We start from the raw sequence: 20162 nt of genomic DNA, 5'->3' as shown, positions 1-20162 counted from the left end.
TGAACTTATGGGTGCTTTTGCAAGTGCCAACATTGGAAAAACGATCACCCAAAGTTGCAGATATTCATTCAATGTAATGTGCAAAATGGTGGTTGCTTGCCAAGTGAAAATAAAGTACGGCAGGACTACTTACCAAAGGTTTTTTCTACACATTGTGAGGAGATGAAGTCTCAGATTAACGCACAAGTCTTCGGCAATTATTTGTGATGAGTCCACTGATGAGCAAGACAGCTACGTGCTGCACATCTTGTTTGATCTTATGTCTAGTAAGGCCAAAGCTATAGAGTCAGGAAAGCCAACAGTGCTCACAGACTGCATCTACTTAAAAGCTGTTAATTATCCCAGTTCCCAAGCGATAAAACCATTCCAAAATATAGTGTAGATTTCAACAGTGTGTCTGCTTTCATTTGTGACAATGCAACTTACATGACAAAATCTGTGCTCCAAGATGTAATGCTTAGTGCTGTCCATATTGCATGTAATGCACATATAATTTCTCTCGTCAGTGAACGGCGGAAAAGCGAGTTTGGTAAAGTTGACGAACAGGTCAGCTACATTAAAAAGATCTTCAAACACGGCCGTAGCCGCAAGCATCGTGACAGGCAACACATTGCAAATGCGACTGAAATTGCGGAACAAAACATCGCCCTTCCTCTGTTGGAATTCTTACTTTCCGGCAGTACAGTATCAAGCAGTTCACTTGAAATCCTACTCAGATTTTGTCTGAGGAGAGCTCACACTGACACCGAAAACAGACACTGTCACCCTTCTAAACGATGCAGTTTAGTTTGTTGCCAAGAATGCTATATAACTGATAGATTTAATTACTTGATTTGAATTTCAAAATGTCACCATCCACAAAGCTTGCAACAAAGTAATAGTTTAGTTTAGTTTAGAGATACAGCACTGAAACAGGCCCTTCGGCCCACCGAGTCTGTGCCGACCATCAACCACCCATTTATACTAATCCTACACTAATTCCATATTCCTACCACATCCCCACCTGTCCCTATATTTCCCTACCACCTACCTATACTAGGGGCAATTGCTAATGGCCAATTTACCTATCAACCTGCAAGTCTTTGGCATGTGGGAGGAAACCGGAGCACCCGGAGGAAACCCACGCAGACACAGGGAGAACTTGCAAACTCCACACAGACAGTACCCAGAATTGAACCCGGGTCGCTGGAGCTGTGAGGCTGTGGTGCTAACCACTGCGCCGCCCATCTACTTTGTATATAGACTTAAATGTAATGGATCTACTCTTCTGGGCTGAAGCACTGTCAAATGAACAACACTGATGACGCCGAATTAAATGCCTGTCCTCAACAGGCCCTTTCTTGCATTGTAAAGGAACTCAAGCAATATTAATGCTATGGGGAAGAAAGAACAGCTCAGAGGTTTCAATAACCTTCGGTGTGTTTCTTAAAGCTGTGTGTACCTTTGACCCTGCACAAATGTACACGTTGATGATGGATTTAAACTAGTTTGTGGCGATTCCCAGCTTTGACCAGAACTGTGGGCTGGAGATTTCTGCTGAGAAAAGCTTTGCAGAAGAAGCAGATTGTTTTTTGCCTATCCTGCAGTTTTGGAACTCTGTGGAATGCAGAATCCCCATCCTGCAAGACTAGCACAGCGCTGTCTGACGATTCCAACAAACTCTGTGGACGCAGAGACTGTGTTTGAACACGGACAGGTGTTCACAGCGCACAGACAGGGAATGAACAAAGACAGTTGCAGGTTGCTCCACGTTCACATTTAATCACCGACTTCAGTGAGTAAAGAATGTGACCTGTTTAAAGACAGCTTTTACAACACTTTGAGCAGACAATAAATGCCATTTGAAACCATTAACGTCCTGTGTCTTTTATGTCTTAAATAGATCATTTTCAGGGTTTATTGCGACTCCATGAAATTTATGATTTAAGTATGTGAAATCCATGATTTTTAAAATGCTGTGACCATGAATCTGTTAGGGCCCTTTTCATAATAATAATGAAATAACCGGACTGTTGTAAAGGGAAGGAAATCTGTTTTCCTTATCTGGTCTGGCCTACATGTGACTCCAGACCCACAGTAACGTGGTTGACTCTGGTTTGCCCTCAGAAATGGCCCAGCAAGCCACTCAGTTGATTCAAAACCACAACAAAGAAGCTGAAGAATAAAACTGGACAGAGCACCCAGCCCGGACCAAGGCACTGGAAACAACAAAGGCACACCCAGCCCAATCGACCCTGCAAAATCATCCTCACTAACATCGGGGAAGTTGTGCCAGAAATGGTGGAGCTGTTCCACTGCAAGGACAGACCCATGAAAAATGGCGGCACAGGAGTATAGAGTAGGGAGGGAGTGGCCCTGGGACTCCTCAACATTGATTCCAGACCCCATGAAGTCTCATGGCCTCAGGTCAAACATTGGCAAGGAAACCTCTTGCTGATTACCACCTTCTGCCCTCCCTCAGCTGATGAATCAGAGCTCCTCCAAGTTGAACACCACCTGAACGAAGCACTGAGGGCAGCAAAGACACAAAATGTACTCTGGGGTGGGGAACTTCAGTGTCCATCACCAAGAGTGGCTCGGTAGCACCATTATGGACCAAGCTGGCCGAGTCCTGAAGGATATATTTTCAGGTTGCTATGCTGTCACTCGTGGAGTGTCACAGGGATCAGTGCTAAGGCCTTAACTATTTACATTCTATATTAACGACTTGAATGAAGGGACCAGAAGTATACTTGCTAAATTTGCTGATGACACAAAGATAGGTGGGAGAGTACCATAGAAAAATTACAGCACAGGAGGAGGCCATTCAGCCCGTCATGTCTGCATTGGCTGAAAAAACTAGCTGCCCAATCTGTCACTTTCCAGCACCTGGTCCATAGCCTTGCCGGCTGCAGCACTTCAGGTGCATATCCAAGTATCTTTTAAAAGAATTGAGGGTTTCTGCCTCCAACACCATTCCTGGCAGTGAATTCCAGACAGCCACCACCCTCTGGGTGAAAAAGTTTTTCCTCATGTCCCCACTAATCCTTCTACCAATCACCTGAAATCTGTGCTCCCTGGTAATTGACCTCTCCGCTAGGGGAAACAGGTCCTTCCTAACTATCTGGGCCCCTCATAATTTTGTACACCTCTAATAAGTCCCCCCTCAGCCTCCTCTGTTCTAAGGAAAACACCCTAGCCTATCCAATCTTTCCTCATAGCTGCAACCTTCGAGCCCTGGCAACTTTCTTGTAAACCTCCTCTGTACTCTCTCCACAGCAATTATGTCCTTCCTGTAATGTGGCAATCAGAACTATACGCAATACTCCAACTGTGGCCTAACCAGTGCTTTATACAGTTCCAGCATTACATCTCTGCGTTGCCAGCGGAGGTGGCAGACGCGGGCACGATAGCGTCTTTTAAGATGTATCTAGACAGATACATGAATGGGCAGGAAGCAAAGAGATATAGACCCTTAGAAAATAGGCGACAGGTTTAGAGAGAGGATCTGGATCGGCGCAGGCTTGGAGGGCCGAAGGGCCTGTTCCTGTGCTGTAATTTTCTTTGTTCTCAGCCAATAAAGGAAAGCATTCCATATGCCTTCTTCACCTCTCTATCCTGCCATCTTCAAGATCTCTCACTTCTTCTACCCCTCTCAATATTCTCCCGTTTATTGTGTATTCCCTCGCTTTGTTTGCCCTTCCCAAATGCATTACCTCACACTTAATCTGGTTTGAATTCCACTTGCCACTTTTCCGCCCACTCAACCAAACCATTGATATCTTTCTGGAGTCTACAGCTATTCTCTTCACAATCAACTAAACGGACAATATTTGTGACATCAGCAAATTTTCCAATTGTGTCTCCCACATTTAAGTCCAAATGATTAATATATACCGCAAACAGCAAGGGACCCAACACTGAGCTCTGTGGAATGCCAGTGGAAAAAGCTTTCCATTCACAAAAACATCAGTCGACTACTACCCTTTGTTTCCTGGCCCTGAGCCAATTTTGGATCTAACCTGCCACATTCCCCTGGATTCCATGGGCTTTCATTTTATTGACCAGTCTGCCTTGTGGGACCTGGTCAAATGCCTTACTAAAAACCATTTAGACCACATCCACTGCTCTACCCTCATCAATCCTTCTTGTTACTTCCTCAAAAAACTCAGTTAAGTTAGTAATACATGACCTTCCCTTAACAAATCCATGCTGACTATCCCCAATTAATCCGGACCTTTCTAAGTGGCAGTTTATCCTGTCCCTCAGAATAGATTCTAACAATTTTCCCACCACTGAGGTCAGATAATAAGTTGCTATAGTAAGTTGTGAAGAGCACAAGGAGTCTGCAAAGGGATAAAGATAGATTAAGTGAGTGGGCAAAAATTTGGCAGATGGAGTATAAATGTGGAAAAATGTGAACTTGTCCACTTTAGCACTAAGAATAGAAAAGTAGATTACTATTTAAATGGAGAGTGATGGCAGAACTCTGCGCAACAAAGGGATCTGAGTGTCCAGATACATGATTTACAAAAAGTTAGTATGCAAGTGATAAGGAAGGCAAATGGAATGTTGTCATTTATTGCAAGGGGAATGGAATATCAAAGTAGGGAAGTTTTGCTGCAGTTCTACAGGACGATGGTGAGCTCACAACAGGAGTACTGCATACAGCTGTGGTCTCCTTACTTAAGAAAGGATTTAACGGCATTAGAAGCAGTTCAGAGAAGGTTCACTCAACTGATTCCCTGGATGAAGGAGTTATCTTATGAGGAAAGGTTGGACAGCTTGGGCCTGTATCCATTTGAGTTTAGAAGATGAGGGATGATCTTCTTGAAACATATAATTGAGGAGACTTGATAGGGCGGATGCTGGAAGGATGTTGCCCCTTATGGGAGAGACAAGGAATAGGGTGGAAAACTCCAGAAAGCTTGTTATGGAAGGATAATGCTGGAGCCTATCTTTACTCAGTTTCACATTTCTTGTATAGACAAAGGATTACAAACATTTTGCTCCTCACTCAAACCCGCCACCAGTCTCATGAAGTGACTGCTTGGAAGTGCTCAAGACAGATCCCAATTAACACCCTCCACCTGCATATAATCAAACGGTTGATACACAATTAACAGATTAACGGGGACACAGTTTGAAAATAGGGGATCTCCCATTGACGACGAACATGAGAAATATTTTCTCTGAGGAATGACGTTTGTGGAATTCTCTTCTCCAGAGAGCAGTGGAGGCAGGGTCATAGAAAATTTTTAAGGCCAAGTTAGATTCTTGATTGACAAGGGAGTCAAAGGTTAGATTCTTGATTAACAAGGGAGTCAAAGGTTTTTGTGGGAGGACAGGGAAATAGAGTTGAGGCCATAATCAGATCAGCCATGATCTTATCAAATAGCAGAGCAAGCTTGAGGGACCGAATGGCCTACTCCTGCTCTTAGTTCATATGTTTGTACATCTGCCAGACTGAGCCTGCGGCAGGTGGTGAGGGGACCAAGAAGACGGAAAAACCGACTTGACCTCGTCCTCACCAATCTACCTGTCGCAGATGCATCTATCCATGGCCATATTGGTACAAGTTACCACCACACAATACTTGTGGAGACAAAGTCCCAGATTCTCACTCAGGACACCCTCCATCGTGTTGTGTGGCAATACTGCCATACAAAATGGGATAGACTCTGAACAGAGCTAGCAGTTCAAAAGTGAGCAACCACGAGGCGCTGTGGGCCAACAGTAGCAGCAATTATATTCAACTACAATCTGTAACCTCATGGCTTAGCATGTCCCTCACTCTACCATTACCACCAAACCAGGGGACCAACCTGGTTCAATGAGGAGCGTAGGAATGAGGGCATGCTAGGAGTAGCACCAAGCATACCTTAAAATGAGATGCCAACCCAGTGAAGTTACAACACAGATCTACATGCATGCTAAAAACAAAAGCAGCATGCCATAAACAGAGCTAAGTGATCCCACAACCAAAGGATCAGATTAAAGCTCTGCAGTTCTGCCACATCCAGTCATGAATGGTCATGGACAATTAAACGGAGGAGGGGGCTCCTCAATAATGGGGGAGCCCAACATGCCAGTGTAAAAGACGAGGCTGAAGCATTTGCAACCTTCTTCAGCCAGAAGTATCGAGTGGATGCTCCATCTCAGCCTCCTCCTGAAGTCCCCAGCATCACAGTTGCCAGTCTTCAGCCAATTCAACTCACTCCACATGATATCAATAAACAGCTGACGGCATTGGATACTGCAGCGGCTATGGGCCCTCCAGGGCGTAGTAATGAAAGCTTGTGCCCCAGAACTAGCCGCACACTTGGTCATGTTGTCCAGCACAGCGACAACACGGGCATTTACCCGACAAGGTGAAAAATTGGCCAGGTCTGTCCTGCCCACAAAAAGCAATACAAATCCAATCCAGCCAATTACCACCCCATCAGTCCTCTCTCAATCATTAGCAAAGCGATTGAAGGCGTTACCAACAGCTTAACAAGCAGCACTTTCTCAGCAATAACCTGCTCACCAATGTTCAGTTTGCGTTCTGCCAAGGCCACTCGGCTCCAGACCTCATCACAGCCTTGGTGCAAACATGGACAAAAGAGCTGAATTCCAGAGATGAGGTAAAAGTGAGTCCTCTTGACATCACGGCAGTATTTCACCAATTGTGAAATTATAAAGCAAGCAGCCTTAACAATATTGCAGTCCTGTTAATCAGGGGAAGACTCCTCATTGGCTGGAGTCATACATAGCACAAAGGAAGACGGCTGTGGTTGTTGGAGGCCAATTACCTCAGTCCCAGGACATCGCTGCAGGAGTTCATCAGAATAGTGTCCTAGGCCCAACCGTCTTCAGCTGTTTCATCAATGACCTTCCCTCCATCATAAGGTCAGAAGTGGGTACGTTCACTGATACGTGCACAATGTTCACTATCATTCGCAACTCCTCAGATACCGAAGCAATCCGTGCCAACATGCAGCAAAACCTGGACAACATTCAGGCTTGTCTGATAAGTGGCAAGTAACATGTGCCACACAAGTGCCTGGTCATGACCATTTCCAACAAGTGAAAATCTAAAAATCTCCCCTTGACTTTCGATGGCATAACCATCACTCAATCCCCCACTATCCATATTCTGGGATGTTACCATTGACCAGAAGTTTAATTGAACGAGCCTTATAAATACTGCGGTTCCAAGAGCAGGTCAGAGGCGAGGAATCCTGCCGCGAGTAACTCACCTCCTGACTCCCCCAAAGCCTGTCCATCACCTACAAGGCACAATTCAGGAGCGTACCGCAACACTATCCACTTGCCTGGATTGAGTGCAACTCCAACAACACTCAAGAAGCTTGACATAATCCAAGACAAAGCAGCCCACTTGATTGGCACCCCATCCACCACCTTAATCATTTACTCCCTCCACCACCAGCCAACAGTGACAGCAGTGTGTACCATCTACAAGATGTACTCCAGCAACTCGCCAAGGCTCCTGCCACAGTACCTTGCAAACCTGCAACCTCTACCACCTAGAACAAGGGCAGCAGATGCATAGGACCACCGCCTGCAAGTCCCCTTCAAGTCACTGACCAACCTGAATTGGAAATATATTGCCTTTCCTTCACTGCCAATGGGTCAAAATCTGGAACTCGCTTCCGATCAGCACTGTGGGTGTACCTGCACCTCATGGACTGCAGCTCACCACCATCTGTTCAAGGGTAACTAAGGATGGGCAATAAATGCTGGCCTTGCCATTGATGCTCACATCCTAAGAATGAATAAAAGAAACTGGAAAATGACTTGTTGTAAAGTTATCCCAATTAAGTCACTACTTCAAAAGGAGGGCAGAAAAGGAGAGAAAGCCAAGTCTCAAACCAGCTGGCATCCACCAAGACAAAAATCAACAAATTCCAAGTTCAGAATCAAGTACAGGTCTTAGCTTCTGATCTATGCAGTACAATGCAACTACAGTAACTTGACAAATTGTTAAATGCAAGTAACATAACTCAGGAGTTACAGAGGTTATGTGGTGCTAAGGACACTGCTTGAGGGAGGATAGAATAACAAGGACAGACAATGACAGAATAAAAAGAAACAGCCAATCAAACCTGTGTACAACCAAGTGACGGGGTAAAGCAGCCATTTGACTGCACTGGTTTTACAAGCAGAACTTTCATAAAGTTCAGAGTAAGCCGTGCAAAAGATCTCTGAAATTAGAAAGCAAATTACATTCAGCCGAAACAGAGTTCCTGCAATCCTAGAAAATATCGCGCTCGAAGCCAGGCCCACCCACAAAACCGGCCAAACCAAGATGAGCTCATCACCATTGGGAGTTTTCGCTAATCGAGCTCATTCGTAGGCCATTGAGGAGTCTCCAAAAATAAGCGAGTTCTTTTCAGTGCAAGGACACTATTAGGCACCTTTTAAAAGCTTCTGAATGTAATTTTTTTTTCATTACTAAAAACTGACCACTATATCTCAATATAACCAGTAAATGGTTCTGTATATTCTTAACAAGTCATTTTCAGTAATTTATAATCAGGTTCTTCACAGGTGATAGATTGACAATCTGATTAAAAATTCTTGCTTTGTGATAAAGCCATTTTCAGCTGTATTAATCAAACTGCACCATTTACCATTGAAATATATTGAGCATTTTTTTTTAAAGCAAGTTCTTAGATTTTTTTTAAAATTGCGTTTTAAGACACTGCCTGATGAGGCTCATGCATGGAAGATTTTGCGTTCGACAACGTGCAAATGAGGTCGGGCGACAACATGAGAAAACAAACTTCTCCAAACAGGTGTAATTTGCACTTGGATTGCCCATTGTGCCTAAAGCAGAACCTCTACCCAAGGCTATAAAAGGGTACAATTAGAGAGTGAACAAAAAGTAAAGGAAAAGGTTAACTCAGGCAAGCAGATCTTATATTTTATTCCATGGAAAAGTAGTCAAAAGTGAAGAAGTTTTGCACAGGTGTGTTAATAAGTTTTAAAAATTAGACAAGTATGTAACATTTGTGTCAATGACTACTTCCAAATCAAATGGTCAGGCAGCTCAAAGAGAAATGTAAAATATATTTTAAACATTTGTAAATGTGTAAGACATGCATAAAAGCTATGTTCCATTAACTCCACTGTCCTTGCCAGCGATTATCTCATATGCCATTTCACCAATTCCCAGAGGTTGCATAAGACAAACCAGGAGAACCGAATTACAGAGGTTTGCTCCTGATGGTTGCAACCTATGGTGTAAAGAATTTATAAAGAGAGATTTCAAGTTGAAGCCCAAGACTCACACACAATTCAATGTATGCTCAACATCAGTATAGCAGTTGGCTAATTCAGCAACTGAACAAGAGCAGAACACAGCACAAGGTGACAAGGCAGAATTAGTCATGCACAGGAGAAGCATTACATCCAGCTTTTAAAAAAAAATAGAGATACAGCACTGAAACAGGCCCTTCAGCCCACTGAGTCTGTGCCGACCATCAACCACCCATTTATACTAATCCCACATTCCTACCACATCCCCACCTGTCCCGATATTTCCCTACCACCTACCTGTACTCGGGGCAATTTATAATGGCCAATTAATCTACCAACCTGCAAGTCTTTGGCATGTGGGAGGAAACCGGAGCACCAGGAGGAAACTCACGCAGACACAGGGAGAACTTGCAAACTCCACACAGGCAGTACCCAGAATTGAACCCAGGTCGCTGGAGCTGTGAGGCTGCGGTGCTAACCACTGCGCCGCCCCTTTGTTAGTCATATTCTGAGAGAATTTGTTTATGATTATAAAATGAGACTGCGTTGCTGATGAACATAATCCTCTGCTTTTAGTGATGAAACTCCTTGTGCAACTCTCATCATATTGGAAGGCAACACTGTTGACAGACTTTGGAATAGAATCATTTCAGTGTAAGCATCCTCAATATTAATCGTGTTAAACTACATTAAGATGAGGGAATAAAAAGCTATTATCTGTAATCAGTTGCCAACTGCGAAGCCTCATTGAAGATTCCCACTCTATTTGCTTTCCCAGCCACCTGTCACTTGTAGTCCCAAAGCTACCAAGCCGAAGAAAGGAATGTTGGTGTCAATATGCAAACTTAAATTCAAGCTTTTAGATTCAGCTTGGTCTTCTGCAATATTATTTGAGTCACCACTTTCAAACTGTTACTACTTGTTTAGTTGCTGCTCATCTTTCAGATCGGTAAAGTGAATGACTGCAAAGGGTAATATCATCTGCAAAGGAATCACTCAGACATCCACTCCAAATAGAATTTCAGTACAACTGTTTTTGTAAAAAAAAAAACCTGAATTACTGTGAATTTAACCTCGAGGGGGGCACTGAAGTGCAGAATTCAGCTTCATCAACTGGGGGCATTTGAGGAGCAAAAAAGTTAAGTTCAAAAGCTGGAGAAGTGCAAGTCTTCCTCATATAGCTGTTGTACACCTCATGTGAGAAGTTCCATTACTCACATAACGAGGAAAAGGATCCCTCAAATCGCTCAACTTGATGGGCACATAAATGCATGAGTGCAAAACAATGCTTTCCAAAATACACAATACCAACCTGAACCTAAGTTTGGGGCGGGGGGGGGGGGGGGGGGGTGGGGGCAGTGCAATTTTCAAGTACTAACAGAGCAGCAACAAAATATATACTTTTTTAATCTTACCCTGAGAAGACAACTGTGCAGCTTGGGAAAGGAGAGTAGTGATGCTTAAAGCTGATGGTCCAGCCGTGAGGAGCTTATGAAGCATAGACTGTAAGGAAGCTTGCGTGACAGCAGCTGTAAGGACTGCAAGACAAAAGGAAAGTGCTTCCTTAAACTTCTGCTATGCAATGATAACATGTTTAAACTGTTTACAATAGGTCAAATAAAATTAGAAAAACTTGTTAAACTAAATTCTGATTTATCGGACAATAATTCCAGCAGGCGATTAATGCTGTCCCAAATCAGTGTCCAAAATTCAATTTACACATGACTTTTTATAAAATCAAAAGCTCTGTTTTCATTGTTGGCTAAGCCATGAGAATTTGTTAGGAAAAAATGCATCCGAAAAGAAAATATTCAACCCTCGCATCTAAATTGTAATCTTACAAAATGAAAGGAGTGAAAGGAGAAATATGAATGGAAAAAATCACCTACATCGCTGTCCCTTCCAGAAATTTATGCCCCAGACAGTCAGCCAACTCTGTATTTATCCAAGTAATAAACTAATCTTTTCAACTTGGCAAATGTAGTTTCAATATTCAAGGAACAATCAGGGCACAAAACTAGTATTTACATGGCAGAAAAACTAAAATCCATATAGCAAATACTGCTTGAGAGCAATCTGCAGCATACTCTAAATGAACATTTAAATAATACATGCATTATGCAGCAGTCACCATAATTTTGGAAATATTAGATTACACCTTAGAAACCTACAAGAATTCCAACTTAATCAGCTTTTTAAAAAGCTTTTACCAAAGTTCACGTGAGAGATCTAAGGAAATTTAAGGCTTACTGAATCGTTGACATCATCCAGATCAAATGAGAACTGGCATAGTAACCAAAGGCAGTGTTAACAGAAGATGCTCTGCCAATGAAAAGATATCTAGCAGCACATAAACGGACTTGCACTGGAACCTCTGCTAAATTGCAAACTTTGTGAATGATATGGAATAGCACATTCGTACCTGAACTCAATTTGTTCACACAACAAAATACTGAGCAGGTTAAGAATAGGAAGATTAACATCCTCAGTGACTCATGCCAGTTCCGTAAATATACTAAGGTAAGGTAGATTGAATTTTAGTGAATAAATGCATGTCAATATATACAAGAACAGCCAGCAATAAACATATGAAGAATATGCAAAGGTCCTATTATAAGCAATGCCAGCAAGACAACTCCCAACAGGAATCAACAAGCAGTGACATTAAACAGTACTATTTTAATCTGAAGCAGTTGAGATTGGCTTAGAACCATCAGCATATTCCTTTCAAATCACAAGGGTTTCAAGTTCTGAGACTTCTTTCCTCCAATGCCAAAGATGAAAAAGGACAATGATTTTGGAGTGCTGCTGAACAAACAGTGAAAGCATATGGTCAAATCAGACTTTAATCAAAAAGGCGAATTGAGCACTCTGTTCATCTAGACAGTATGTAACAAATGAGTGCAAACTATATGTAAAGTCTAATGCCTGGGCGAGGCAGAGATTTGCTCGTTTTACCTCAAGAGTGAAGATGCATTTAAAAAAACATTCAGAAAAAAATAACTAAGAAACTGAGAGAATGCAGGCGATTAAGGAAGGAAGGCTCCAGCAACCAAACTTATTTTCACTGAAGACAGACACAAAATGAAATACTCTGAAAATTAGACCCTGTGCACAATATCCTCTTGTTTTGCAATGCAGATTTTGCAAACCAAAACAGAGCAGGAGAAAGCAGCAAAGAATCTAACAGCCATGTGCAGTTATGAAGCTTCACTGCCACAAAGAAAGGAAATGGAATTCAAGTTTCAACACCTTATTCTCTTCAAATCAGAACTCAAACAGAACCTTCATTCAAACCAACCCTGTTGTCCTGCTGTTTCAACCAACAAGATTGTCAATACACCCGGTATTTTAAAACTGCTCTGAAGCATTACAAGCAAACTTACGTCTTCACTCAACTTCTAAAAAGCCATTATTCAAGCTACTAAATGAATCTTGAATGAAAAGTGACAACAGCTCCATTCCTGCCTCTGCCAAGGAAGTATCTCTTAAGACAAGCATGACTGCTACTGCTGCTGGTTAACAATAACAGAAAACGTTGGTAAAACTCAAGAAATTAGTCACCATCCGTGGAGAGATCAACCAAGTTTTAATACAAGCAGTACTGTCACAACTGACTGCTGAAAGATTTTATAAAGTTTGCGTTTTCAACAGTCATTCTTCGGAGTTCTAGTAGGTTGCTGTTTCAGATCTGGCTGTTTATGGCCCTTGGGTCCAAACTGCATCAGATCCTAATGCGACAGTTGAGCTTTAAGGACAGAAGATCAAAGAGCCAGGGTCCGGAATTTCAAAGTGGAGGTGGGAAACAGGAACCGGGTCTGGTTTTAGATCGAAAACCTGCCACCACTGGGAAGCTGATTCAGAATGCAATTTTCAAGTGGGAAAGCCATGGTTTCCTGTCCTCAGAGCCAGTGGGATTGAAAATGGCCATGGGTCAGATGAAGTTTTAGCAAACAGGGTTAAGGAAAATCCCAAAGCCTTTTATTCATATATAAGGAGCAAGAGGGTAACTAGAGAAAGGATTGGCCCACTCAAGGACAAAGGAGAAAAGTTATGCGTGGAGTCAGAGAAAATGGGTGAGATTCTAAACGAGTACTTTGCATCGGTATTCACCGAGGAGAGGGACATGACGGATGTTGAAGTTAGGGGCAGATGTTTGATTACTCTCGGTCAAGTCGGCATAAGGAGGGAGGAAATGTTGGGTATTCTAAAAGGCATTAAGGTGGACAAGTCCCCAGGTCCGGATGGGATCTATCCCAGGTTACTGTGGGAAGCGAGAGGAAATAGTTGGGGCCTTAACAGATATCTTTGCAACATCCTTCAACACGGGTGAGGTCCCGGAGGACTGGAGAATTGCTAATGTTGTCCCCTTGCTTAAGAAGGGTAGCAGGGAAAATCCAGGTAATTATAGACCGGTGAGCCTGACGTCAGTGGTAGGGAAGCTGCTGGAGAAGATACTGAGGGATAGGATCTATTCCCATTTGGAAGAAAATGGGCTTATCAGATAGGCAACATGCTTTTGTGCAGGGAAGGTCATGTCTTACCAACTTAATAGAATTCTTTGAGGAAGTGACAAAGTTGATTGATGAGGGAAGGGCTGTAGATGTCGTATACATGGACTTCAGTAAGGCGTTTGATAAGGTTCCCCATGGTAGTCTGATGGAGAAAGTGAAGGCGCATGGGGTCCAAGGTGTACTATCTAGATGGATAAAGAACTGGCTGGGCAACAGGAGACAGAGAGTAGCAGTGGAAGGGAGTTTCTCAAAATGGAGACGTGTGACCAGTGGTGTTCCACAGGGATCCGTGCTGGGACCACTGTTGTTTGTGATATACATAAATGATTTGGAGGAAAGTATAGGTGGTCTGATTAGCAAGTTTGCAGACGACACTAAGATTGGTGGAGTAGCAGATAGTGAAGGGGACTGTCAGAGAATACAGCAGAATATAGATAGACTGGAGAGTTGGACAGAGAAATGACAGATGGAGTTCAATCAGGGCAAATGCGAGGTGATGCATTTTGGAAGATCCAATTCAAGAGTGAACTATACAGTAAATGGAAAAGTCCTGGGGAAAATTGATGTACAGAGAGATTTGGGTGTTCAGGTCCACTGTTCCCTGAAGGTTGCAACGCAGGTCAATAGAGTGGTCAAGAAGGCATATGGCATGCTTTCCTTCATCGGACGGGGTATTGAGTACAAGAGTTGGCAGGTCATGTTACAGTTGTATAGGACTTTGGTTCGGCCACATTTGGAATACTGCGTGCAGTTCTTTTCGCCACATTACCAAAAGGATGTGGATGCTTTGGAGAGGGTGCAGAGGAGGTTCACCAGGATGTTGCCTGGTATGGAGGGCGCTAGCTATGAAGAGAGGTTGAGTAGATTAGGATTATTTTCATTAGAAAGACGGAGGTTGAGGGGGGACCTGATTGAGGTGTACAAAATCATGAGAGGTATCGACAGGGTGGATAGCAAGAAGCTTTTTCCCAGAGTGGGGGATTCAATTACAAGGGGACACGAGTTCAAAGTGAAAGGGGAAAAGTTTAGGGGGGATATGCGTGGAAAGTTCTTTACGCAGAGGGTGGTGGGTGCATGGAATGCATTGCCAGCGGAGGTGGTAGACGCGGGCACGATAACGTCTTTTAAGATGTATCTAGACAAATACATGAATGGGCAGGAAGTAAAGAGATACAGACCCTTAGAAAATAGGCGACAGGTTTAGATAGAGGATTTGGATGAGCGTAGGCTTGGAGGGCCGAAGGGCCTGTTCCTGTGCTGTAATTTTCTTTGTTCTAAGTCTGGGGCTCTTGCAGACTTCCACAGCAGCAATCACAGAGGCTGCTAGTTCTAAGGGAGCGATTTGCCTTACACAGCACCAAAGGGAAGTGAGATGTCACACGGGAACTGGAGGCCTGGTACCAGGGGCGAAGCAGACCTTCGCTCCTTCGATGCACAACTGGATCTAATGCAGCAGACCGTGTGGGAGAGGAGCAAGGTCCTCTTCAGAGAGCGGTAGGAGGCCACCTCGTCGTGTAGCAGGGGCAACTCTGTGTTCAGTGTTACCCCCCTCCACCCCGACTTCCTCCTAGTCTCTTACCTCCTGCTCCTCCTGCAATCAGCTGTCTGCTTCCAGGGCCTCACTGTCCTCAAGGTCCACACCTCTCCAGAAGGCCATGTTATGGAAAGCACAGCAGACCATGACAATGGCCGAGACCCTTGCAGGAGGGTATTGCAGAGCGCCCCCTGACGAATCTAGGCACCAGAATCACATCTTCAGAAATCGAGGTCTGCTTAATTGTTGGCCTGCTGAGCAGGTGGCATGAGTTGCTTCATCTCTGTGCCTGTGTCTGGGGATCTCATAGAGGGGTCAGTAGCCATCTCTTTGAGGAAATTCCCTTGTCCCCTTGAATCCATTCAGGAACTATGGGGGATGGAGTGAAGATCTGAGGAAGCCTTTTTTTAAAAAATTCATTCATGGGATGTGGGCAATGCTGGCCAGACCAGCATTTATTGCCCATCCCGAATTGCCCTCGAGAAGGTGGTGGTGAGCTGCCTTCTTGAACCGCTGCAGTCCATTTGGGGTAGGTACACCCACAGTGCTGTTAGGAAGGGAGTTCCAGGATTTTGACCCAGCGACAGTGAAGGAACAGCGATATAGTTCCAAGTCAGGATGGTGTGTGACTTGGAGGGGAACTTGCAGGTGGTGGTGCTCCCATGTATTTGATACCCTTGTCCTTCCAGTTGGTGGAGGTCACGGGTTTGGAAGGTGCTGTCTCAGGAGCCTTGGTGCATCTTGTAGATGGTACACACTGCTGCCACTGTGCGTCGGTGGTGGAGGGAGTGAATGTTTGTAGATGGGGTGCCATTCAAGCGGGCTGCTTTGTCCTGGATGGTGTCGAGCTTCTTGAGTGTTGTTGGAGCTGCACCCATTCAGGCAAATGGAGAGTATTCCATCACACTCCAGACTTGTGTCTTGTAGATGGTGGACAGGCTTTGGGGAGTCAGGAGGTGAGTTACTCGCCTCAGGATTCCTAGCCTCTGACCTGCTCTTGTAGCCACGGTATTTATATAGCTACTCCAGTTCAGTTTCTGGTCAATAGTAACCCCGAGGATGTTGATAATGGGGGATTCAGCGATGGTAATGCCGTTGAATGTCAAGGGGAGATGGTTAGCTTCTCTCTTGTTGGAGATGGTCATTGCCTGGCACTTGTGTGGCGCGAATGTTACTTACCACTTATTAGCCCAAGCCTAGATATTGTCCCGGTCTTGCTGCATTTCTGCACGGACTGCTTCAGTATCGGAGGAGTCACGAATGGTGCTGAACATTGTGCAATCATCCGCGAACATCCCCACTTCTGACCGTATGATTGAAGGAAGGTGACTGATGAAGCAGCTGAAGATGGTTAGGCCTAGGCCACTACCCTGAGGAACTCCTGCAGCGATGTCCTGGAGCTCAGATGATTGACCTCCAACAACCACAACCATCTTCCTTTGTGCTAGTTATGACTCCAGCCAGCGGAGGGTTTTCCCCGATTCCCATTGACCTCAGTTTTGCTGGGGCTCCTTGATGCCATGCACGGTCAAATGCTGCCTTGATGTCAAGGGCAGTCACTCTCACCTCACCTCGAGTTCAGCTCTTTAGTCCATGTTTGAACCAAGGCTGTAATGAGGTCAAGAGCTGAGTAGCCCTGGTAGAACCCAAACTGAGTGTCACTGAGCAGGTTATTGCTAAGCAAGTGCCGCTTGATGGCACTGTCGATGACACCTTCCATGAATTTACTGATGATAGAGAGTAGGCTGAGGGGGCAGTAATTGGCCGGGTTGGATTTGTCCTGCTTTTTGTGTACAGGACATACCTAGGCAATTTTCCACATAGCAGGGCGGATGCCAATGTTGTAACTGGACTGGAACAGCTTGGCTAGTGGCACGGCAAGTTCTAGAGCACAGGTCTTCAATACTATTGCTGGAACATTGTCAGGGCCCATAGCTTTTGCAGTATCCAGTGCCTTCAGTCGTTTCTTGATATCACGTGGCGTGAATCGAATTGGCTGAAGTCTTGCATCTGTAATGCTGGGGACTTCAGGAGGAGGCCAAGATGGATCATCAACTCAGCACTTCTGGCTGAAGATTGTTGCAAATGCTTCTGCCTTATCTTTCCCACTGATGTGCTGGGCTCCCCCATCATTGAGGATGGGGATATTTGTGGAGCCACCTCCTCCAGTTAGTTGTTTAATTGTCCACCACCATTCACGGCTGGATGTGGCAGGACTGCAGAGCTTAGATCTGATCCGTTGGTTATGGGATCGCTTAGCTCTGTCTATCGAATGCTGCTTACGCAGTTTTGCACGCAGATAGACCTGTGTTGTAGCTTCACCAGGTTGACACCTCATTTTGAGGTATGCCTGGTGTGCTCCTGGCATGCACTCCTGCACTCTTCATTAAACTAGGGTTGGTCTCCTGGCTTGATAGTAATGGTAGAGTGGGGGATATGCCGGGCCATGAGGTTACAGGTTGTGGTTGAGTACAATTCTGCTGCTGCTGATGGCCCACAGCGCCTCATGGATGCCCAGTTTTGCACTGCTAGATCTGTTCGAAATCTATCCCATTTAGCACGGTGATAGTGCCACATAACACGACGGACGGTATCCTCAATGTGAAGGTGGGACGTCGTCTCCACAAGGACTGTGCGGTGGTCACTCCTACCAATACAGTCATGGACAGAAGCATCTGCAGCAGGCAGATTGCTGAGGACGAGGTCAACTATGTTTTTCCCTCGTGTTGGTTCCCCCACCACCTGCCGCAGACCCAGTCTAGCAGCTATGTCCTTTAGGACTCGGCCAGCAGTGGTGCGACCGAGCCACTCATTGTGATGGACATAGAAGTCCCCCACCCAGAGTACATTTTGTGCCCTTGCCACCCTCAGAGCTTCCTCCAAGTGCTGTTCAACATGGTGGAGTACTGAGTCATCAGCTGAGGGAGGGCGAAAGGTGGTAATCAGTCGGAGGTTACCTTGCCCATGTTTGAGTGATGCCATGAGACTTCATGGGGTCCAGAGTCGATGTTGATGACTCCCAGGGCAACTCCCTCCCTACTGTATACAACTGTGCCACCAACTCTGCTGGGTCTGTTCTGCAGGTGGGACAGGACATACCCAGGGATAGTGATTGCAGTGTCTGGGACATGGTCTGTTCGGTATGATTCCGTGAGTATGACGATGTCAGGCTGTTACTTGACTCGTCTGAGGGACAGCTCTCCCAACTTTGGCACAAGCCCCCAGATGTTACTAAGGAGGACTTTGCAGGGTCGACAGTGCTGGGTTTGCCGTTGTCGTTTCTGGTGCCTAGGTCGATGCCAGGTGGTCCGACGGTTTCATTCCTTTTTATTAACTTCGTAGCGGTTAGGTACAACTGAGTGGCTTGCTCGGCCATTTCAGAGGGCATGTAAGAGGTAACCACATTGCTGTGGGTCTGGAGTCACATGTCGGCCAGACCAGGTAAGGACAGCAGATTTCCTTCCCTGAAGGACATTAGTGAACCAGATGTGTTTTTACAACAATCGACAATGGTTTCATGGCCATCATTAGACTAGCTTTTAATTTCAGATTTATTAATTAAATTCAAATTCCACCACCTTCTGCTGTGGTGGGATTCGAACCCAGGTTCCCAGAGAAATACCCTGGGTCTCTGGGTTACTAGTCCAGTGATAATACCACTACGCCACCGCCTACCCTGCCTAGCCTGGAATGGCACAGAATGAAGGAGTCATGGCAGCTGCCAGGAAAGCGAGCACAAACATGGAGGAAGGTCTTGTTGTGGTAGTGGACCATTTGGTCGTTGAAGGTTCTCAGTGGCCGATTGCTGGGTATCTTGATGGCCACATAGATACAATCAAATCAACGGTGCCATGCACCTGAAGGGAACCATCAATGGCATCAAAATCCAATGCTTTCGGTGCCAGCACAGGCCCATGTGTCAAATGGGCGTAGTCCCTGCCTTTCTGAAAAGGGCATCCGTGACCTGCATGATGGCCTAATGAGATGCCACCTCGGTCTACAGCTGATCCCGAGAACGACCCGGTTGCATACAAGCTCAGAGCACCCGAGACCTTGACGGGTGCAAGTAAGTGACTGCCATGGGGATTGCGAGGCCGCAGTTCACTGTGGATCAGAGCACAAATGGCTGAAACCATCTGCCTGGATAAGCGCATGCCTCCTACGGCACCAGCACAAACATTTGCAGGTAGCTGATCCTTGGGCTGTGCACTCTTGGGTGCAACCGCACCGCTGTGCTCCTCTGACCTACTGCTGCCCAGGAAAATATACATGCCGCAGCTCATCCTGGTTGCTCTGTCCAATGTCAGAGTCGCCTGCTACAATCTGACCTCCGTCAGCTGGGCCTCCGACACTCAGCAGGTGTTGCTGTGCCAAGCCTAGCTGCCACAGTGATGCCAGTGAGCTCACTTCCCTATCTGGTCTTGTGTCAATCTCCAATTTAACATTTAACTCCTACACTTGCAACAATATCTTCAGTGGAACACATGAGGCAGCTAAGCTTCATTTTCTGCCTCTGCTTTCAATTAAACAGCCATTTCCATTGCCCTCAGCTCCCTTCACAATGCTCATGTCCTCACTACTCTGCCATGTTCCCCCCATGGCATTTTGCCATTCCCAGCATTTAAAAATAGCTCCCTGCTCCTGACAAGTCTGTTAAGGCATTCTTTAATAAGCTCAACAGGGCAATTAATTGAACGCAGGTGCTCAACTTGTTCCCTCCCTCCCTGCCAGTTCAAGTTTAAAAATAGGATCACGTTCCAGAGGCAGCAAGACCCAGCACCGAACTTCAAGAACATGATCGCACTCACTGCCATCCCCACCCTCAGCAGGGATTGAAAATCTGGCCCCAAGTCTCCGATTTTTATACTGTG

At 45.2% G+C, this 20162-nt stretch overlaps 1 protein-coding gene across 3 annotated transcripts in view; it reads right to left on the bottom strand.

The window, feature by feature from the left end:
* The window catches only part of waca (WW domain containing adaptor with coiled-coil a), a 220944-nt gene that overhangs the window by 82601 nt on the left and 118181 nt on the right, over positions 1-20162 (bottom strand). For 2 of the 3 annotated variants that reach the window (XM_068014158.1, XM_068014171.1), the window contains one exon: positions 10659-10781. The exons of the other annotated variant lie outside the window; for it this stretch is intronic. In XM_068014158.1, coding sequence (XP_067870259.1) covers positions 10659-10781 — 123 coding nt within the window. The remainder of the gene's footprint in view (positions 1-10658; positions 10782-20162) is intronic. 3 annotated transcript variants of the gene reach the window in all.

This window comes from Heterodontus francisci, chromosome 2 (assembly GCF_036365525.1).
Source record: "Heterodontus francisci isolate sHetFra1 chromosome 2, sHetFra1.hap1, whole genome shotgun sequence".
In the NCBI taxonomy this organism is placed as follows: domain Eukaryota; kingdom Metazoa; phylum Chordata; class Chondrichthyes; order Heterodontiformes; family Heterodontidae; genus Heterodontus; species Heterodontus francisci.
This window is presented reverse-complemented; position numbering and strand designations above follow the sequence as displayed.